The sequence below is a fragment of the Falco rusticolus genome, chromosome 3 (assembly GCF_015220075.1).
Source record: "Falco rusticolus isolate bFalRus1 chromosome 3, bFalRus1.pri, whole genome shotgun sequence".
NCBI classification, from domain to species: Eukaryota; Metazoa; Chordata; class Aves; order Falconiformes; family Falconidae; genus Falco; species Falco rusticolus.
The window spans coordinates 108,266,241-108,288,848 of NC_051189.1; the positions used below are offsets into that span (position 1 = coordinate 108,266,241).

The window sequence follows — 22,608 nt, forward strand, 5'->3', positions numbered from 1 at the left end:
TCTCTCCACAGCTTCTCTTTCATGGTCTTTATACTCATTTGAAACGCTCCCCGATTGCAATCTGCCCCGTTTTGCAGTTAGCCCCCCACCTCCTTCACCTGCCAGCCCCACCAGGCTCAGCTTTTCCCTCCCTGCCTGCCAGCGGGTCAGGGCTATTGAGATCCCAGTATAATCAAAGTGTCTCCATTCCTCTGCTGGCTTAGCTGGAAGAGTCAGGTTACGGGCAGCAAAACCTCTATCTCTGATCACTTTAATACCACTAACCCATGTCATGTCAGACAAAGTCAACATTTGCTCTGGAAAACACTCTTGACAGAGAGAGAGCAAAGCCAACCCGGCCCATGGCGTCTCCCCAGCAACACTGAAATTACCCAGGGGGAAAAAAAAAAAAAAAGAAAAAAAAGAAAAAAAAAAGAAAAGAAAAAAAAAAAAGAACAGCTGGGAGTTTTCCAGCATCTCCTCAGAGCCCTCCTGACAGATCCTGGTCCCCGGAGCATCAGGTTACCGGACGGCGGGAACTGCTTTTATTACAGGAGAGTCAGCAGGGAATTCTGGCATTTTCAATTACCCACATGCAGAAGCGGCTGTGATCCGGGGTCAGGATTAACTGCATGACCCTGCCTGAAGACGGAGTGGCAGGGAAATGCACCGTGATGCTGCAAGGCATCAGCTAGTCCAGAGGCCACGGGACGGGGCAGTAAACGGGGAGATGTGGGGGAGAAAGTTGCTGACAGAGCATCTGGCAGGGGATGCCTGCAACTGCCCTGCAAACGGGGAGAGAGATCTGGAAAACCGAGGGTTAAGTGGGCAAGTTTCTCTCCCACTACCTTCACCCGGGAACTCAGCCTCACTGCGTGACCCAAGGAGCTCCAACACATGAGAACTACGCGGGGAACAGGATCCCCTGTGGGACCAGAGCATCCCCCGTGGGACCAGAGCAGGACACCCCTCAGTACAGGGCTCCCCAGAGGTCCCAGAGCTCCTCCTGCGCTTCAAGCCCTGCATAACACCAGCAGCTCGCTCCAGCCAGACGAAAGGGTGATGCTGTGCAGCGGCAAAGATGGTGCTGTCACAGAGCAAGGGATTCCTTGACCTTGAAGCCAGCCACAGGGCCTGGAGGCATCTAGGCTGGGATCCAGGCTCCAGCAGCACCCAAAACCCAGTGTGCCTGAAATGGCAGGAGCACGCAAGGCATGCAGGGCTTAGATGACCTCTGCTTCTCAAGCATGGGCAGGGTGGAAAGCCAGGACAACTCACTGCATTTCCCCACGGACCTGGATGTCTTGCGCCAGTACCTCACCCAAGGGACACCCAGCCCCAGTCAGCCCTCCCTGCTTGCCCCAGGGCATCCCAGTCCCACACGGTCCCCAGCAGGTGGCTGTCACTGTGCAACGGTCCCGCTGTCCCCAAGCCAGGTCCCATCACTGACCTCAAAGCCCCAGTTCTTCATGCTCTTACCCAGCCCAGAGTCCAAATGCATGTGGGTATCGGACAGAAAACTGACTTCTTTGGTTAAAACCTTGCCCACTTTTTGCTTCTCCAGGTGAAGCTCCCACCTGCCATTTAAGCATCCAGGCTTTCAGGCCCCCCTGCAGAACGGGTCTGAATTTGGGATGCCCTCCTCCAATGTAAGCACTGAGAACACCATAGCAAGGAATATCCAGATGAGAAAGGGAAGCTGTTCCCGATATGCCCTCAACATTGCCACCACCCTGGTGACCTCCCTCTGCACAGAAGGTCAGGCTGGAGACCCCCAGAAGCGCCTCCAGCAGCAGTGACCCTCTCTTGCTAAAAGGGTTCACTATTGCTTGGACTGTTAAAAAGTTTGACCACTCAGATTCTTCCCCAGTGTCCCCCCCTGTGAAGCCACACAGTTTTCAAACCAATTACCTCCAGCAGAAGCCCAGGAAAGCAATGCAGCATCACAGGGACAACAGCACGAGGGCTCTTTCACAAACATTCACCCTCAAAGCACCAAAAGCCTCAGGTCCGGGATGTTCAGCAGACTTGCTAGAGCTCTAAAAAACTGGTGGTTTACAGCCTGTGAGATCTTTGTTTCCCAGGTTCCTGGCAAGGCAGGCCCACCAGGCTGGTACCCACACTCTGTGTGTGTGTGTGTGTGTTGAGCATCTGGAAAATTTCCCTGTGGGCCCAGCCTCCAGCCCCTTGAGTGTGTAACTACAAACGCTGGAAAATCTTAAAAACACGGCAAAGCATCCAAAGCTGGTCCTGGCTCTGGCCCCATTTGAATCAACGAAGGCTTTGGTGTAGATTACAGCCTTTAAAGCAGTTCCTAAAAGCAGCCCAGTGACTTGGCCCGGGCAGACGAAGGCGTTTGGCTGTCTTTATGCTTTGTTTAATTGAGTCTGCAGCCTTCATTCGCGTGATGCCATCCTGCCTGTGGAGGAGGGCAGGACTTTGTTCTCGGCGCTGAGAGGAGGTGCTCTGGAGGATCCCAGCATCCCAGCACGAAGCCTGCTGGAGTGGGTTGGAGGCTGTTCAGTGCCAAGGTCATGCTCACCTCCTGACCCCCTCTCTACATGGAAACCTCGTCCGCTCCCGATCAAAACGATGTTATCAGGAAAAAGCTGGTGGGAAGCAGGAGCGCTGGCAGGAGCCAGCCCCCATCCCTCCAGCTTGCCCCTCAGATTTGCAATGAAATATTACTCTCCCAGAAATTGCCAATTAGTGGCAACCAAAACGGTTCTTAGGAACACACTGATTCTGAAATTTCAAAACCAGAAAACTTAGATCAGATAAATATTTCCTGAAAGAATGATGACGCCTGCTGCAGAGCATCCCCTTGGACCCACTGAGTCTTGCTGATTTGAGACTGAACTTGTTCCCTTGCTCTCTTTCACGGTTGATTCCACCAGGCTGGCCTCCCTTTGTGTGTGTGTGTGTGTGTGGAATTTTGGAAATATCAGGGCTTTTTCTTGGGAAGAGCATTTCCTACCCAGCCCTACCAATGCAGCAGCCTCCTGCACACTTGCCAGTGGCAGTGATGAACATGGCCCGGGCTGCAGTGAGACAGGCACAGCGAGGATCTTGCTGCTTGAACCAAGCCAGACAGAGACTCATCATTTGACACACAGAGGGGACTCCTAAATCACAGAGATGGACCCAGGGACAACCGACCAGCCGGCTGCATTAACCCAATTTGCTACAACCATCTATTACCGTCCACATAAACACACCACTAAGCAGCATCACCACCCCCCCAAGTGTATGTTCAGCTGTTCAAGCACTGCGACCCTGAAACTGGCCTCCCGTGTGCCTGCAGCCTTGCCTACCTGCCTCCAGCATCTCCACCTGCCCAAGCGCTGGCGCTGGGCGCTTTGTGAGCAAGCGAGGCAATTAGCACTGTGGGCTGTGTTTGCCAAGTGCAGCAGTAAAGATAAATCACCCCGCCTGAACGCAGAAGCAAAAGGTGAGCTCCTGAGCAGCTCCCAGCACTCGCACACAGCAGGGATGGAGGCACGGAGTTCACCAGAAGGGACTTTCCACCCCATCTATCACGGATGGGCTTTTGTTTTCTGCCCAAAGTCAGCTCCAGATGCATCGGAACAGGTTTGTGAAGCCCCAGGCAGGTGTGGGAAAAAAATGATCCTCAAACTCACGTAGTAATTTATGCAAGAGGGATGCCGGGGTGTCAGCAGGCGGAGGAGCCCGCAGAGCTGGTAGCGGGCAGAGAAGGGCATCTGCTAGGAAAGCTCTGCAGCCTGCGCTGCCAACATCCCCCCAACTGCCCACCGCAGGGGTGGGAAGAGGAGCCCTGAAGAGCCAGCAGCTGACAAAGCTCCTACCATCTGGGAGCCCTGGCTGCAGATGGTCTCCAGTGGGCAGAGAAGGGGCTTGGGCATGGGGGGGTTTCTCCTAGGCACCCACCGCTGGTGGCTGCAAGCTGGGGGGGCGCAGCGAAGGCAACAGGCTGGACCAGCAAGTGAGAGGAGGAGGGGGGCAAATGTCAAGCTGCATCAGCTTTTGGTGGCCACCATGTGTAGGAGACAGGTAAGGTGAAGGTGGGAGCTGGGGGTGGAGGAAAGAGAAGAAGGACAGAAGGCAGCCTGCGGGGGCAGGATGGTTACCAGGGTCTGTGTGGGGTCTGGCTGTTAATGCTAGGTAAGAGAAACAGCCTTGGAGATGTCAAGGTTTCAGGAGGCTCTGGAGCCTGGGAGCAGGCTGAATGGTCACAGAAACACAGCCAGTGAAGTCCCCAAAAGAAGAAACCTGGGATTTACGGGACCTCAGGAACAGTCTACAGCTGACACACTCCTTGCTCTGTCACACAGGCAAAGGGGCTTTGCCCTGGCTCCTCCAGGTGGGAGACGGCTCCACAGCTCAGGAAATTTCTGCTTCTCCACCGAAATGCTATCACCGGCCACTCTGTACCATCTGCTCTTGTCCTTCTGCTTTAATAACTCTCCTCCCTTTCTAGTGTCCCTCCAGCCCAGCACATCATCACGGGCAGCAAATAAATCCCCTTTACACACAGTGCCTCTTTGGTCTCCTCTCTAACGTGGGCTCTCCCACGTTCTGCTCACCCTGCCAGCCTTTCTCTGCCTGCTACCATCAGCCCAGCTCTCTCCAATGGGGACAATCAGGTGTGCACACGATGACTGGACCAAAGTCCACCCAAGCTTTGTGTAATGGCAGTGAGACCTTGCTACAGCTGGCGAACTTGCTTGAGGCAACAATCTGGCACATCTTGTTTTTCCACCAGCTTTTCATACTGGAGAGTTGTCCTCTTCCCATGGTCTGCCACCAGGTCCTCCTCAGCTGCCTTCCCTTGTGGAATTTCACCCTGATACTGTTATTCCACCTCTCAGTGTCTTTGTGGAGGTAGCACAGTTTCCTGCACAAGAAATACCCTACCAGATTTTGAATCAGCGCACCACCTCAGTTCAGCCTCAGGCTTCCCCGTTTGGGTGGGAATGGTCTCCTAAATGGCAGTTCCTGGACAGACTTCCAGCTTTATTAGTAGTTTTCCAAATCAAATGTTTTACTTGTGTCCAGACAGGCAACGTCTACTGCATTTCCTTAGAAAATCAGTGAACTCATTGGAAAAAAAAAGCAAGAACAAGCTACACAGACTTGTGCACAAGGACCTGATGTTTCTTGATATCTCACGTCAAGACTGGTTGCCTTTCTGAAAGATGCTCTAGCCAAAGACAGGACTAAATGAGAGGATAATTGATGTGTAGGCTGATCCAAACCATCTCTTGGCTTGAACCTTTGAAACTTAATATAGCAAAGACCAATGGCCATAAATCACAGCTTGGGAGGTTCAAGTTGGAGATTGGGAAAAGTTCCCTCATGGAGGGGAGTGGGTGCAGCTCTGGGACACATCACTGGGAATGCAGGGAGACCTCTGCCTTTGGAGATTACCCATAATTGTCTATGCAAAGCCACGGATGCCCTGAGGTAGTGCTGGCAGCAGCTGTGCCATGGGTGGGTGGGTGGGTGAGAGGTCTGAGATGCTGAAATGCTACAGTCTCCTGCCTTTTACGCTTGAAGGCAACAAGGAACAGATACCCACAGCTTTTAAGGTCTGGAAGGCTTATTCCAGCTCCTCAAGGGGATTTCTGCAAAGGCTTTCCCAGGTGGTTGTTTCATAGACAAGGAGTTCCTGACCGCAGCCAGCTCAGGCACGGCTGAGAGCAGCACAGGGGGACAGAGGAGATGCCACGACTCGCTACCTGCGCCCGGCGGAGCACAGCCCACTGCCACACATCCTTCCGAAGCAGGACGCCAGCCACATCTTCTGACGCAAAATTAAAGTGAGAAGACAAAAGCAAGAGTCCGTGTGCCCCGGGCGATACAGCTCTCCCCTCTCTGTCTAGCCTGAGCATAACTGATGTGACAAGCAAATGGCAGCCTCGATGGCTGGTGAGAAGCACCGTCCCTACCAGCGTCACACCTTCACCTTGGTGTGATGCTACCTCCACTCCTGCCTCCTCACCCTTCTCCCCCTGATCCCTCCATACTCCCTGTTGCATCCGACAGTAAAGCACATGGATAACGGCTGCAAGGGATGGATTTTTTTGGCTGAAGGTGAGGGAAAAATCATCCCCTTCTGGTGCTTTGCACTTCCCAGGATCTGTCCCACCTGTGCTTCACCACTGAACTCCCCAGCCTTTGTGTAAGGACCAGACTGGTCTCAGCCCAGTCACAGGACATCCACAGCAGAGCAGAGCCATGGCCCACATGTTTGCTTCGGGCCACTGAAACATTCAGCTGTCCCTGGGCTCGCAGGAACCCTCTGAGTCTTGTCCGGACAGCCCTGTCCAAAAACACCTGCCTGGGTGGGATGCCAGTGCCTGGGCTGCGATAGCCACCACCAAGCAGAAACTTCCACCCTCCAGATGTCTGGCACGACCCTGGTGCACAGGCATGAAGCTGCACATCTCCCCGGCCAAAGGACCCATGTCGCGACATACTGCTGTAAAACGCCACCCAGAATAATAATGCAAATAATCACAACAAGTTATCTGGATCCATAGAGAGGGAGAAATTGTGCCAGTAAACTCTGCCGCTGCGGATGCTGCTCCTGATGGGTTTATCAGGACAGTGCATTGGTTTCCTCTGTCGCACCCGAGCTGGTACTCACGCTGTATCAGCCGTATGGCTCTTTTTGGCTCTGCTTGCAGCCAAGAGCCTCTGACATCAGAGTTAATCCTCCCTCCTTATCCTGTGCGACACCAGAGTCACTCACAAACAGGGCTATGTTCCCCCAAACCAGGATGGTCTCTTTCCCCCATCACTGGGAGGTCCACGAATTTGTCTCCGGATAACGCAGAGCCCGGGGCTTATTTCCTCCCTGCTCAGATCACAGAAGCCACAGCCTGTTACCAAAAGATGCCCTTCCCATGCGCTGCCTGTCAGCCCTGCCCAAGCAGCCCTCTCCCTTCTTTCCCAGGGCACTCAGCCTACCCAGGGCGCAGATGGAGCCTACAAATCCTCGCAGCACCGAGACTCCCTCCCCTCCCAGCTCCTCCCCAAAGAATGGCCGCAAATTTGGAATCAGGGGCTGCGCGTTGTCACCAGCAAGAGGGTTGATGCCTGACATGGCTTTCAATTAGTCAAGTGTCATTATCCCAAGCGTGGGGCCGTGCTCAGCTCCTTGACCCCTGGCTTCTCTCCTGCTCCTTCCCTCTTGAGATGCTGGCATGGCTCTCAACCACCCTCTTGGCATGAATCTTTTGCTCTGGCACGGCTGAGAAAAGGCTTTTGGTGGCACCCGGTCTCTGTGCGATGTTTTCTTTGGCCGCATCATGGTCCCTGAAGGCAGGACTGCCTGTGTACGATGGCAAATCCTGGATCTCCCTCCTGGGATTGCTGCTGAGCTTTGGGGGAGAGATGCCACTCAGCAGCAGGGTGCAATAAGCAGGCAAGTGGAGGGTGCATCGGGAGATGCACAAGATGGAGCTGGAGGTCAAGAAGAAGCCTGCTGAGAAGAGCAGAGAGAAAACACAACCTGGCCTCGGAGGTGACAGAAGGTATTTCCTAGGAAGGCAGTGGGAATCACGCAGTTTGCTGGAAGGGGTAAATTCCAGTTGGCTGAAGACAGACTGGGGAGCAAGGAGGTGGTGTTAAGGGGATGTTTATTCCAAGCTCTCTTTATTTCTGTTCTGCTGGTCTTGGTCCTTTCTCATTCTCTGCACTTTGAAAAGGGAAGCATCACACCTCCGGTTCTAACAAAACCTGCCCTTCTGGAGGTTAAACACCTTTGGTCTTTTTAGGGCACTCACTGCAAGAGAAAAATCCAGGAAACTGTGTCCAAGCACAGGCTGGCCACCCTCTTTTGACCAGCCTTCTCCCAAGAAGAGCGGTGGCATGTCCCTTGGGACGCCCCTCGGCACCACGCTGCCTGGGCCACCCATTGCTTTGGTGGTGGGACGGAAAAGATGACACCGTTACAGAGACATGCGAAGGGTAAACCTGGGGAGTCGGAAGGTCACAGGCTGAGCATGAGCCAGCGGTGTGCCCAGGTGGCCAAGGAGGCCAGCAGCACCCTGGCTTGTGTCTGAAACAGTGTGGCCAGCAGGACCAGGGCAGTGATTGTCCCCCTGTACTGGGCAGTGGTGAGGCTGCACCTTGAATCCTGGGTTCAGTTTTGGGCCCCTCAGTTCAAGAGGGATGCTGAGGGGCTGGAGCATGTCCAGAGACAGGCAATGGGGCTGGGGAAGGGGCTGGGGCACCAGGCTGATGGGGAGCATCTGAAGGAGCTGGGGGGGGCTCAGCCTGGAGAGGAGGGGGCTCGGGGGGGACCTGATCGCTCCCTACAGCTGCCTGACAGGGGCTGTAGGCAGGGGGGGTCGGTCCCTTTTCCCCAATAACAAGTCACAGGACAAGAGGGAGCGGGCTCGAGTGCACCAGGGCGGGTTTATACGGGATATGAGGGAAAATGTCTTCACCAAACGGGTGGTGAAGCCCCGGCACAGGCTGCCCAGGGAGGCGGTGGAGTCACCATCCCTGGAGGTGTCTAAAAACCACATGGATGCGGCGCTCAGGGACATGGCTTAGAGGTGGGCTTGGCAGTGCTGGGGTAACGGGTGGACTTGGTGAGCTTAAAGGTCTTTTCCAACCTGAATGGTTCTGTGATTCAGCACCAACCTGGCTGGTCTAAGGCCAACATCAACTTGGTCAATGGAGAACCCAGGGCCATGGGTCCAGGAGGAACTGCAGAGGATCCAGCCAAGGGTGACCAAGGCAGCCTGTGGCACAGAGCTTAGGAGACATGGAGAGAGCTGGGCTGGCTGAGCCTGCTGGTGAAGACATTAGGGGTGAATTTAATCACAGCTACAACGTGAAAAGTGATTATAAGGTTGTGCTGGGGTCTAGAACCCAAAATGCAGGTATTGCTTGCAGAACGGGAGAGTGATTTGAGGAAAGCAGCATCTGACCAAGACAACAGCTGCCAGGGAGGGTCAAAGCTGCCTGCGTGGCTGAGTGAGGTAGCACCTTACACTTGGATGTGTAAGGGAACAGCGAAAACAGCAAGGAAAGTAGTTTATCTGCAGTAGAGCTGCTACTGAGTACAATATCCAGTTCCAAAAAGTCTGATGAAGAATGTAGAGGTTTCCACAAAGAGCTGAGGGAAGATCCACATTCTGGAAAGCCACCTTATAGCAAGAAAGGGATCACCTTGGTCTAATTACCTCATATTTTCCCTTGACAGAAGCTACCAGCCACCTGTGCATCCACGAGGAGAAATGTCCTGCTACCACAACACCAAAACCAGTTATGTTGATGTAAAGGCCATTGCAGTGAAACCCAGACCTCAGTGGAGAGGGGTACAGCAGCGACAACTGCAGCATCTTTGGGAGAACAAGGTGAACGTTGTGTCACCTTCTTCGATCTCATATTTGCACTGTGGGATGGTGGTCACCCCACCATCGCACCCCCCAGTGCCATTCCTCCGGCCACACTCAGCACCTGCCCGCTGGCTGTTCTGTGGGGATTGTTGTCCGACTCCTTCTCACAACAGCTTTTTCCAAAAGATGCTGCTGGTGATGTGGCATCTCTCCTCAGCCCCCAAAGCACCAAGCACAGGTGGTCCCCCAGCAGCTCCATTTATCCGTGGGTGAAGCAGGGTAATTTTGCTTTGCTTTCTTCGGGGCTGGGAGGTCCCTGAAGGCCAGCGTAGCGGATGCTTTGCAGGGACACCATGGGCTTGCTGTGGCAGGAGCACAACCGATCACGTATTTGGTCTTCTGCTCTGGCTGAGATGGAGCCCCAGCTGGCTGCTCAGCCCAGAGCAAAGGCAGAGGAGACTGTAATGTCGCTTCCCCAGGCTCATCCCTCCCCTCCCTCCCCACAACACCCTCCATTCTCCTGTCCCAGCTCTGCCTTTGTGTCTGCAGCTTCTGTTACCAACTGCTAATGATCTACATCAAGGCTGCCAGGCGGTGCCAAGTGTAAGCAGAAGAATTCAGAGCCTCTAATTACAGAGGAATTAGCAAGCAGACAGTTACTGTTTAGTGCTAATGAATAGATACATTAAGAGAGACATCACACAGGCTGAGAAGTGTGAGCCCTGATAATAAAGGAGTGTCAAACAAGGAAAACACAAAGAGGTGGATCCAGGGGACTGAAAAGGATTCACCTGAAACTCAGCTCTCCGGTTTTGCTAAGGTGGAAGTAGCCGCAGGCAGTATAGGAAGGTAAGAAGCACGCCGCATAACTGCAAAGTGCAAAATCTGAGCAGTAAGTAGCTGGTTTATAGTGTGGGACCACGCTGCAGGGTGCAGAGCCCCTTCCCAGCCCCAGGCAGAGCACTGCACCCACCTCATCTCCATCAGCCACCTCTAAAGGAAGCTGCGACCGGTCACAGTCCCAGACCAGCTCCTCTCCCCTCCTCACGTGCAGCAGTCAAACCACAGCCCACCGCCACGCTGAACCTGCCTTGGGAGGCTGTGGCACGGCACCGAGAACACCGTGACCCTGCCGCTCCCGCGCTAACTGGAGATCGGAGGCCATTCTGCTGGTTGACGTGCACCCACGACATTTTGGCAGGTCACCTCTGCTGCGCTGCTCTGCCTGCCCCACCAAGTGATGCCCACCTGCACCACCGCTGCTTTCCCCCAGAGCAAACGCCTCCTGCCCCCCGCAGCCAGCCCCCCCCCATGGCTCCCTGGCAATTCACTGCCAACGCAACCATCCACGACTGCCAAATTCGCTCTTGAAGGTCACGCAGCGTCCAGGGCAGCCCGGGGCACGTTTGCACAACCCCACACACTCGCGGCAGCGCTCAGAGGGACCACAGAAACTTGTTTGCTCCCACGCATGCTTGTACCTCGCTGGCACGCTTCCAGCGCGCCATCAGCTGCAGCAAAGCCCCAGCCCCAGCTCCAGATGGCTTCCAGGTGGGGGGGGAGCTGCCCCTGACCAGCAGTTCTGTGGGGCATCCTGCCACCGGCACAGCTGCTGCTGGGGGGCTGCTGGGGACCCTTGGAGGAGCAGCCCTACCTGACGCAGCCCTTCCCCCCAGCAAAGCCACCCTGCACAGGGGGAGCGACGCAACCCCCCAGGCCAGCACAGGCTTGGTTGGCTTCACTAAGGTGACTCTGCAGTGGCACAGGAACTGGAGCAGATTTCCAGATGGCCATCCTGTGTAACCAGCCCCCAGCCCCTCTTCTGCGCAGCTTTCATTTGCTTCTACAGCCCGTCCTGGCTTTCTCTGCAGTTGGAGCAGAGATGGCAGCTTGTGTCAAAATGCTGGAGCTGATCCTGCTTTACCTCCTCCGTTGCTACATCTGCAACACCCCGACAGTGCATGCAACTGATGCTCCAAGGCAACAACCTCAGGAACAGCCACGCACCCATCACCAGACAGGGATACTGCCACATCTGGGGGTGCGACATGAGCTGCTCTGCTGTGGTGACAGGGAGGGCAGCTCTGCCTTGGGGCACGGGCCAGCTTTTCATGGAAATAAGGGACTTTTTTCACACCCAAGGTTTGGGATTCATCCAGGAATTGCCAGGCCCATGCACTTTAGTCATCCCCAGCGTGACAGAGCAAGCAGCACCACCATCTCAGCCCACCTCTTCTCCCCTTCAAGCCCTGTTCAGCCCATGGGGTTTCACCCAGCACCTCTTGAGCAGGAGCTCTCCGTCCACCACCACCACCACCCTTCAGGAAAGGTCTGCTGGGAGACACTTACCAGCCTGGTTGGTGGTGATGTTCACTGACGCAAACTGTGGGGAGAAGGGACTCTGGTCGGTGACGCCGTTCACCGCCTGGATCTCAAAGGTGTACTGGGTATGGGCCAGCAGGTCGCTGATGTAGATGCGGGGCTCCGTCAGGCCCAGCTGGCGGGGGGCGAATTGCACGTTGTCCCCACAGCGCGTGCACGCCCCACGGCCGGAGCCACAGCTCTTGCAGATGATGTTGTACACCAGGTCCTCCCGGCCCCCCGAGTCCCGCGGCGGGGTCCACTCCAGCATCAGCGAGGTCTCGTTCACGCTGGAGATGACGGCCTGGGGGGCAGACGGGATGGCTGTAAAGGGAACAGACAGAAAGGTGTAAGAGCTGGAGCCCTGCTCATTGCTATGGGACCAGCTGCACCCCCTCCTGTTCCCCATCCCCGACAGGACTCTGCAGCAGGCACATGCCGAGCTGGGTGCTTCTCTTGCTGTTGGGGACGTGTGGAGCAAGCTGGGCAGCCAAAGGCAAGAGCAGCAACAAAACCTGTCCTCTTAACCCAAGCTAATTTGATTACGTGGCATCCCTGGCAAAATTTACCAATTATACTTTGTAGTGTTTCTGATTCCTGGCCTTTGCACTGATCTCCTGCATGCCAACAGGCAGATCTTCTCATCTGGGTACAGCCCCAGAGTGCAGTCCTCCCGCTGCCTAGAACAGCACAAAACAACCCAAATTTATGTCCTTTTTATATGCACAGTGTTTGTAAGGTAAGACAGACCCACGCCTGCACGGCTCCTCTGGACAAGGTGCTCCGAGCCCCCCGGCCTCCTCCAAAATCCCACTGAGACAGATGCCTTTGTTAAGCATCCCTCAGTGCTTTGACTAATGAGCATCTCCTTTCCCAGCCACGTGCAGCCCCTCCCCAGTTGCCTGGAGCCCACATACTGGTGCACGGCATGTCAACAGGATCGGCATCTGCCCGGTAATATCCGTTTCGGCACACGCAGTTAGTGGCCCCTTCTGAAGTCGTCCGGCTGTTAATCGGGCAGTGGACGCATCCTTCATCCCCTTGGCTGGCCTTAAATGTCCCTGACGGGCAGCCTGGAAGAGAACCAAGAGCAGCGGTAAGCAGTGAGGACAGGGGCTGGCGGGGATGCCCAGAGCCTGGCAGAGCTGCCAGAAAACACCCTTCGGGGTTTTGCAGAGTCTAAAGCCAAAACCTGACAATTTGAAATAAACAAAGTGGAGAAGGAGCAGCTGGTTCGAAGGCTCCGAGGAGGCAGGCACTGCTGCTCGCGCTGCCTGCAGCGACGGCGACACAGCTCCCCAGCCCCGTCCCTGACCGCGAGTGCCGACCAGGGTCCACTCGAGGAGTCTTACGAATGCAAAGGGGGTTTTTAGCCACTGGCACCTCAGGAGATGCAAGTGGCTCGACTAAGTCAGACCAAAGGTCCGCAGTCACCAGGATGCTCCCCCCAACAGCGGCCACCCAAGGAGCATGTCACGAGCCAGAAGCACACTGGCCACATACCTTCAAGCCACCCTCCAACAACTTATAGCTCAGGGACTTTCTAAGGGGCAGGCTCTCTGCATTTAATATCCCCGGTGGGATAATTCTTCCACTAAGTTACCCATCATCATCATCATCATCATCATCATCATCATCATCATCATCATCATCATCATCATCATCATCATCATTATTGCTATTTTATTATTATTATTATTTATTTTTATTATTATTATTATTATTCCATGCAAATGTTTTGCACCCGTTTTATCCTGCAGCAGAGAGCCCTGTGGTATAATTCTGCGCTGCATGAAGAATCCACTGCTGGCTGCTTTGAAGCTGCCGGCTGCTGCTTCATTTGATGCAATCGCACACTTGCACTGGCAGCGAACACTCCATCGCCACCCACCTTCCCTGTGACCCCTAGGGTCGCACAAACAGACAAGCTGCATGATGCAAGTTTGTGCGACAACATATAACAATAATAAATTGGTTTTATAAATTGCATATACGTTGTTTGTATAAATTGTAAATAACAACATGCACTATTTTGTTCTCTGCTCTTTCCGCATAATTAGCAATGTCTGGATTATTAGTTAACCACCAGTGTATCAACTGGATTATTAGAGCCCCGAGGCTTTGTTCCTGAGAGACAACAAGCCAACTCACAGCCCAGCATCTCTGTGCAGGTGTACGTGAAATTGGGTTGTTTTCTCCCATTTCCATCACCTCACGTCTATAGAATCCCAATTGCCTCCTCATTTCCCGGCCACGCCGTCTCATAAGGACCTTTTGCAACCCTCCACAGCCAGTCTGTCTCCATCACTCCGTATCACAAGCAAATTGTCACTTCTGCCACGACTTCTGCGTGCTGGCGTCCACCTCCACCGGGGCTCGGCCACCTAAGCCACTCACAGATGAAGAAGATGCTCCATCAGCAACAGCTGCTCAAAAAGGCGCGTCTTCAGCCCGGCAGGGTGGGCGAGGGTGGCACGGGGGTGCCTGGTGCCTGCAGCAGATGGGTGCTGAAGGCTGGACCGGAGCGTGAAACACAGTATTAACAGATACGGCACAGGTGGCTGAAAATACCCCTGCAGAGCTTTAAACACCAGAAAGTCCTTCCAAGTCAGGGGATCACCGATGCCGAAGGAAAAGCTCAGCTCTAAGCGTTTCTCGGCGAGGTTCTTGGGGATTGCTCTTGGTTGCGACTTTCCGCCGCTGCTAATTCTTGTGCAGCGTGAAAAGCCTGGGGGGTGGCAGGTGGTTTCTGCACTGAAACGAGTTAAACAAACTTCTACTTTAGTTGGCTGCCAAGGCTTTCAGGAATGAGGCAGATCAGAAAAACAGCCTGGGAAAAACATACACTCGGGGTTGCTGTAATAAAGAGCTATTGCTGAGAAGTATCTTTTTTTTTTTCTTTTTTTTTTAATTCCAGTTTTCATCTCCCTTCCTTCAAAATTACCTTGAGTTTCCAATGGGAAAAGCTCTACGGAAAAATACCGTCAGCCTCCCCGCTTGCAAAGCCCCTCCTGCCTCCTACAGTCAAAGGACCTGTTGAAAAACTGCTTTCTCTACGCGTTCCCAGATCTTCCCACCCTTGCTGTCCCCTCCCCCCCACGTGTTTGACTCCATTTCTGACCCTATTCCCAGCATGTCCCTCAGTACAAACCCCTCTCCGAGGGTGTTAGGCTGTTGGGAGAGGTGATGGCTGCGTTCTCCATTACAGAGGAGTGATGGTGGCTCTGAAGCTGAAACGATAACAGGGTCCCCAAACTAATACCAATTTTTGAAATATGATAACATCAACAGACAAAATTGCTCTAGTCTGACACCCAGGGTGAAATACAGGGTCATTTGATCAAAGACGTTTTAAGACGTGAGCCTCTTTCACCTTCTTGAGGGCTTCTTTTAAAAATAACAACTTTCCTAAACACTTTCCGCATCAAGATAAAGATACATCCAAAAAAAAAAAAAAAAAAAAAAAAAAGCCTATGCTGTGGAGATTTAGTCACTGGTCCTGAGAGATAAAAAAATTCCCCAGGTTTGGCCCGGCACAAGCTGACGGCTGCAATTAAGATACTTCTGCATGTGCTGCTCCTAAAGCAGGGCAAAAATTGGGGGTTGAACGACTGTTCACCAAAAATAACAAGCTGGGATGCTAAAACTCTTTGCATGTGCCACCAAAATGCGGCCAGAAGTTTTGGCAACTTTCTTCCTCCCCAGGAGGTCCTGCACACTGACATGGGATAAAATAATCCTGGAAAAGCAGAACTTCTCCAAAGATAGATGTTCTGAAAGCATGTTGAAAGACAGGAAAAAAACACTGACATTTGATGCAAAGTTGTTTGTGTGGGTGTTGGTTTTTTTTTTTTTCCTCGAGTAATGACAACCTCCAGAAGTAAAATAAATGAACATTGTGTTCAAAAATGTTTTGTTCCCTCCAGGTCTTCCTCTGGGTGAGAAAACAGCTTTTAATTTGGAATCCACCCAATTTCTTGTTTCCAGAGTAAACAGCAAATCAAAACTCAATCTTCACACAGGGGCGAGCCCTCCTCCTGTTTGAACAGCACGGATGTTCTCGCCGCTGGCTGGAAGACACGAGGACACCCCAGTTTTCTGGTGACAGCAGCTTCGGGACATGCTGCTTCCCCTTAGGCTTGCAACGAGGGCAGGGGAAGAGCATCCCTAGAAACTCCTGCTTGGAATTGAAACGGCGAAAGCACACAAATTTCTACTTGATCAGAGCATCCTTCATCCCAGGAGGGCGATTACTGTGACAGCGGCTCTGCCCCACCACTGAAGCAGGAGCTGTTCGCAGCTTCCCATGTGGTGGGTTCCCACATCTCCAGCACCAGTCAGAGGATGCTAATAGGGGTTCACGGGAAACATATGGACCTTTAATTGCCTCACTGCTGCAGGTAGGCATGGATGGCTGCCTCGCGAGGGTACAGCTCAGAGCCAGCAGCGGGTTTGCTATGAGTACCGGTTGCAGGGCTCTCCAACAAGGCTGGAAACACCTGAGCACCACCACGTGTCCTCGTGTCCCATCAACCCGTTCCCAGGGCACAGAAAGATGGTCATGCCCAGGAAGGCATGTGCTTTGGGAAGGGAATGCCATGGAGAAGGACCCCTGAGGGGTCCCTGCCCTCCCCTGCAGGAGGACCGTGCCAGGGATCTAGGAGGGGAGGACAATTCTGCAGCATCTGCTGCTGGAGGCAGCACCCAGGCTCCCAGCCCCCCTGCCCTGGGGCAGCTCGGTGGAGAAGGGCATCCTGCAGCTCATCCTGAAGGAAAAGTCCCCAGCCAAACGTGCAGGAGGGGCCGCAGAGGGGTTCCCTGTTTGTTGGCCCTGTGTCCTACTGCTGCTCTCTAACCAACTTTTTAATTAATGCAGTGTGAGCTGAGCAGGCTCCAGCCAGGCTCCTCTACCTCAAAAACTGCCCTGGCCTCCCCAGCCCACCCTGGACCATTCTGCAAACATCCCTCTCGTGCAATAAAAATTTCCAAAATGGCACTTTCAGCCCGTGCTAATGGCTCTGAGGAAGGGTCCTCCTTGGCTCCCTTTGCCTGGCTTTGTTTCTCCTGGCAGCAAAGGCTCCTTCCACTCGAGTGAGGCGTTTTTAACAGCTGATGGAAAACAGGCAGCGCTGGCTCTGTCAGGATCTGCCAGGAGTCTGAAATCCCCAGCCTTATCGCCCAGCTGCCTCCCGTCTCCCCGCGGGGCCGGAGGCAGGGGGCAGGCAGGCTGGCTCCACACCCCCATACCGGCAGCATCCCCATCCCCGGTGCTGCAGGACCCCGGAGCTGGTCGCTTTGGCCACCTCCTGCCTCTCACCCTTCCCAGTGCTTTTGGGAGCCCTCTCCCACAGCCCCCCCTTCCTCCTGCTGGCATCCCCATGACCCTGCAAACCCCAAGCAAGCTTCTAGCATCCTTGGCCATGCACCACGGGATGGCTTCGCTGGACCCCACGCCAAAGAGGTGTCAGCAATTTGTTATGGTGACCAGAGAAAACAATGTCCTGGGCCATGTCAGGAGTGTGGCCAACACACTGAGGGAGGTGTCTTCCCCCGCCAGGCCCTGGGGATGCTGCTGGAGCTAGTTTGGGGTTGTCCAGTTCAAGGACAATATGGAAGAACAGGGGAAGGTCACCGAGATGGCCAGCCCTGGGGCACAGGCCATACGGGGAGAGGTGGGAAGAGCTGGGATGGCTTAACTGGGTGTATCTGGCTGAGCCCCACAGCACCCTCAAAGTGCTGTGCCTGTGCTGGCAGCAGGAAGGGGGTGACAAGGCGCCGGCGTGTGCTTGCACAGCACCCAGGCTGCCCCTCCAACCTCCCCCCTGCAGTAGGCTGGGGGTGGGGGGGGCAAGGTCTTGGGAGGGGACACAGCCAGGACAGCTGACCTAAAGTGACCAGCGGGATATCCCACGCCATATGACGCCTGCTCAGATAGAAAAGCTAAGAGAAAGGAGGAGGAAGGGGGGGCATTTGTTATTTATGGCGTTTGTCTCACAGAGCAAGTGCTATGCACGCTGAAGCCCTGCTTCCCGGGAAGGGGCTGAACATCACCACTAATGGGAAGTAGAGAAGAGCATCTTCTGTTTTCCTTCGCTTCTGCGCATGTGACTTTTGCTATTGCTTCATTAAACTCCCTGTATCTTGACCCGCAAGGGGTTTTTTTTTCCATCTTATTTTCTTGCTCCCTTGTTCTGCTGAGGTGGGGAGTGATAGAGCGGCTTGGTGGGCACCTGGTGTCCAGCCAAGGTCAACCCACCACACCAAGGCATGGTGGTGGGGGGTGGATCTAACTGCAGCTATCTGGGGGCAGAAGACAGACCCAAACATTCTCAGGGTGCCAGACTCTGTACAAGGGACAAGGCCCACAAGTTCAGAGTGGACATTAGGAAAAGCTCCTTCTCCAAAGGATGGTGCAGCCCTGGGACAGGTGACAGAGGGGTGGCGGATCTCCTTCCTTGGGGCAGATGCAGAGAAATGCCATGGCTGCAAGGGGGAGGTCGGACCCCAGAGCCTCCTCCACCATCACTTCCAGCTCTCTGCTGTTCGTGGTCTGTGTGGGTATTTATGATGTTGCCCTGTGCAGAAGACTATTATCTCCAACCAGCTCTGAATTTAGCCCTTTATCAACCATGCAACGAGGCGGGCATCGTGTCGACATTGTCACTTTTCCCGTATTCTTCCCCATTCCGCCCCTCGTGCCTTGAGCTTTTGTTTTGCATTCTGCACCCAAGGGGATGTCGCTTTGACTCACCTGCAAAAGTCACCCATTCTCTGGTTCTCCCTGTCCCCAGGCCCTCACACGGTGGTGTCTGTCACCTTACCCAAAGGCTGGCCTCCGGACAACCCCAAGGAGCCATGCTGCCCACTGCCTTTGGACCTGTTTATGCTTCTACCACGGCCCCTCCCCAGCCTGGATGTTTTGGTGCTGGTGGGATGAGCACTCAATCCTGCTTTGCCGGGCTGCAGCGCGGGAGGCAGGTGGGAACACCCCAGCCCCTTCAACTTGGCGCTGGAATTGCCTGCTGGCTCTGAAAGAGGGAATATCTTGGACCTCTCTAGGTGTCAGCTCTCTGCACTCATCCTTCCTGGGGCCGCACAGGTCCTCCACTCTCCTTCCTGATAAATTTAATTAGCAGGCTACGCTGCTACCTCATACTTGAGATAAGCAATTAATCCCACTGCCAGGTGCTGTCACCGCCAGCAACTCTGACAGCATTTGGAGAGCAGAGGATGGAAATACAAAAAGGAAAACAGGGTTAAGTGACATTAACTGAAGGGGAACGTGGTGCTCAGCCGACTCCTGTGATATGGGTTAAAGAGTTGTCAATAAGGGAAGAAGTCACAACGCAAATGTTCCTGTTTAACCACGTCATTCTCCCTCCACAGGACAGAAACAGAAGCAGATGGCACAGGCCTGCAAAAGCATCCTCCCATTGCTAGCGGCTTTCAGACAGGTCCCCGTGCCACCGACGGCACCAGCAACTCAAGGAGATCCGCTGGGTCACACCACCCCCAGGCACTGCCACTCCGGCCTCACAGCTGGAGGTGCCAGGACTTCAAAACCCACATCTCCCACCACAGCGCTCCCCAGGCCACCTCATCGGCCTCCCAGCTTCAGCCCAGGGCTCCTCCAGACACCATCCCCTTGGAAATGTTCCTGGCAAGGACTTCCAGACGGCACCTGCCTGCCTGCAGCTCACCACCACCTGCCTGATGGAAGAGGTTACATCTTCTCATCATCATCCTCACCCACCCCTTCAGCTGGTCCACGGGCAGGCGCAGCCGGGCAGCACTGGGGCAGCACGGGGCTGTGACAGGACCTCAGTACCGGAGTGTCACAGAGGTTTGGAGAGGACTAGGCAGGGAAGGTGATGCCCTGTTTTCGGAGCTGCCTGAAAAAAGCACGTTGGAAAGTCCTGCAAGGTAACCTTCTAGCTGGGCTGTCCTCAGCCCAGCCACCCAAACAGCTCCAAAGACCAGGAAAACCGCATGGCTCAGAGGTTCAGCTTTTTGGACACCACGAGACAAACCGATAGCCATCACAACACACCGACTGCTGCACACGCCGGGCAGTTACAGACCCCTGCTCTCCTGCAAGAGCATCACCACCCTGCTAAGCACCACCTTAGGCAGGGAACAGCCTCATCCAAAGCCTTGCAGCCCCCTCTCGGTGCCCACGCAGCAGCAGCAGGGCTGAGCCCTCACCTGGGAGAGGCTTTCATGCCGGGGGCTTGCCGGCAAATCCCTCCTGCGGCTTCCACAGGGTTCGCAAGGTCATCTCCCCACCAGCACCGCTCAGAAGTTCAAGCATCTGGTGAGACCCCCGCACCTGTGGGCATGCACACCTGCAAGCCCCCCCACCCCCCACCCCCCGCCGACCTGCTCTGGGCGGCACATCCATCAGCGGTGATGGGATTCAGCTGTCAGGGAGAAACGTCCGGAATTTCTTACCTGCCTGGTCAGCCTGGTTCAGCCTCCCCAACCTGCTCTTAAAGAGAAATGGGAAGCTTTACGTCCCTGCCTGAGCACGGATGCTGTCAGCATCCTCACAGTACGGATGCTGAGGAGCATAACCCAGTATTTCTCCTGCTAGAGCCAGTGGACAGCCAAGGGGAGAGGACTTCCCCATCCAAAGGAGCCATGGAGCTGTATGCTCATCCCACTGCTGCAGACCACAGGTGACTGCAGCCCCAAAGGGACAGTTTGCAGCTCACTTCCAGAGGCCAGCATCCCTGGGTGAAGCTGAATATGACCACAGATCAGGAGCACAGCTCTGATGCCAGCAGATGCTTTGGACCTCCTCATTCCTGCAGGCACCCAAAGAGCACTCTAGGATATACCTCCAAGCCCAAGCTCAGCAGCCTGCAGTGCTCTCCTGAAGCCTGACATCCACCATTCTGGGATGCTGGAGCAATCCCAGCCCCAGCACTCAGGGTGATCAGGATGCTGCCAGCTCCTGCACAATTTCAACCCCTAAACCTTGTCTCAGCAGCTTGGCACGCACGGAAGGACCTAGAACTTCAGGTGCTGGGAAAATGCCTTGCCCCAGGAGCCCCGGGGTGACTCACAGGGAGCAATGCCCGCCTGTGCCAGGCGAGGTGCCGAGCCATGAGGTTAGTTCTGTGGAGTGACATGCCAGCAGATCCACCAAATGTCACCGTCATCTTACTCAGCCTCTTGTTTTCTTCTGGTGCAGAGGGCGGACTGATGCGTTTTCCAGCCTCTGACTGCAAGACTGCAGGGGTGGATTTTTTTTTTTTTTTTGGTTGTTTTGATTTAGAATCCTTACAACACAATCATATATTTTATTCTGATATTTTAAAAAATGCTTTTCAGGCAAGCAGCCTGCCCTTTTTCTATAAATGCAAACACTGCAGCGCTACATACTGAAAGAGCGGTTGTTTAAAAGGTAAGGCAGCTTTCTCCAAGTGGTGTCCAGAAGAATTTAGGACTTTCACATCTTGTTACTTTGTTTGGTCTTGTTTAAATGTTTCCCAAAGCTTCTGCCTGGGAGAGCTGTGCCTCGGGAGCATGGTATGTTAACCATTACGGGAACCGCTCCCAACCTTTTAACGCAGGGAAAGGAGCAAACCAAGCAAGCAAGTGGTGACATCAAAGTTGCTCTGATGGAAAATCCCTAATCCTATAAACCCTTCCTGCTTTAATTGGTGTTAAAACAAAGATAATCTTATCTCAGCCCTATAAAAGAAGGGATAGGATGTACTCTCTAAAAGCCTCTCTAAAAGCCCTCATAAACCTGGCAAACGTTCTCTGTTTTGAGCCCGAGGAGAATGAATGGCTTTAATCCTAAAGGAAACAGGGAAGTAAAAAGGGAGCTTTTCCTGGACAAGGGCCCTTCAAGTGGTCTCCCCAGCCCCCTTGTCCTGGTGCAAATCCCGAGTTGCAACCCCAGTACCACGGATCTGCTGGAGATGGCATGCACATCCACCTGGACCCAGCAGAGAGGGTCAGGGGTCCAGAGCCGTCAGGGACCCTCCAACGCCTGCACGGCTCCAGGAGGACCAGAGCCAGTGTCAGGCCCCCGAGCGCCTTGTGCCTCCACCTCCAGTGGCTCCAAGTGCGTCTGTGGCTGCTCCGTGCTCTGGTCTGTGAGCTGCCTGTCTCTGCCCAGCTCCCTTATCTCAGGTGGCAGAGGAGCAGGGTCAGGGGCGCAGAGTCGGAGATGGGGTCTCTGAAGGACACCCCGACCTGACCCAGCAGCCCACCCCGACAGCCAGAGTGCAGAAGTGCTGATGGCGTTATTCCCAAATTGCTCTGCCCTCACTTCCCAGAGCAGGGGGACCAGCTCCCTCCCAGCCCACGCTCTCCTCCCCATCCCCAGCGGGCCAGCAGGCACCCCACGGACCCCCTTCCTTCCCAAAGCAGCTTTCCCAGGGCACAGGCAGCTTTCCCAGGTGGAGGTGGAGGTGGCCAGGAAAACTTGGAGTGGGCATGTTTAATCATTACGTTTTAATGCTGCTTAGCACCCAGTTTAGACAAGTTTAAAACATGCCAGCTGGGGAAGTGCCAGCAGCCGCTTTCCAGATGACAACATTGTTCTTTGTCAGGACTAGGTGCTGAGTGGAGCTGGCATAAGGGCTGATTAAATATGGTTAGTTATGGTGGTTTAAATCACTGGGGGTGTAGTTGCACAGTAACTTTCCTTCACAGCCTGCAGCCAGCAGAGAAGCTGTAGGCAGGCAGCACCGCATGGAAGGTCACACACTGCCCAGGGCGGTTGCACGCTGTCCACCTCCACTTTGCAAAACACCCTGAAGGCTGCTTATGTACTCATGGAGGGCAGAACTGAAGGAGAACCAGCCTTCCTCCAAAACAAGCTCCCAAGTGCTCTACTGCCTGGGAGATCTACATGGAGCGCTGCTCCAGTTTGGGGCTCCCCAGTGCAAGGAAGATACTGGAGCAGCTCCAG

At 54.3% G+C, this 22,608-nt stretch overlaps 1 protein-coding gene across 4 annotated transcripts in view; it reads right to left on the reverse strand.

Moving 5' to 3' along the window:
• EPHB2 (EPH receptor B2) overlaps positions 1-22,608 on the reverse strand; it is a 129,261-nt gene that overhangs the window by 35,236 nt on the left and 71,417 nt on the right. For all 4 annotated transcript variants that reach the window (XM_037380953.1, XM_037380955.1, XM_037380956.1 and 1 more), the window contains exons 4-5: positions 12,596-12,751; positions 11,667-12,002 (exon numbers count right to left, since the gene is read on the reverse strand). In XM_037380953.1, coding sequence (XP_037236850.1) covers positions 11,667-12,002; positions 12,596-12,751 — 492 coding nt within the window. The remainder of the gene's footprint in view (positions 1-11,666; positions 12,003-12,595; positions 12,752-22,608) is intronic.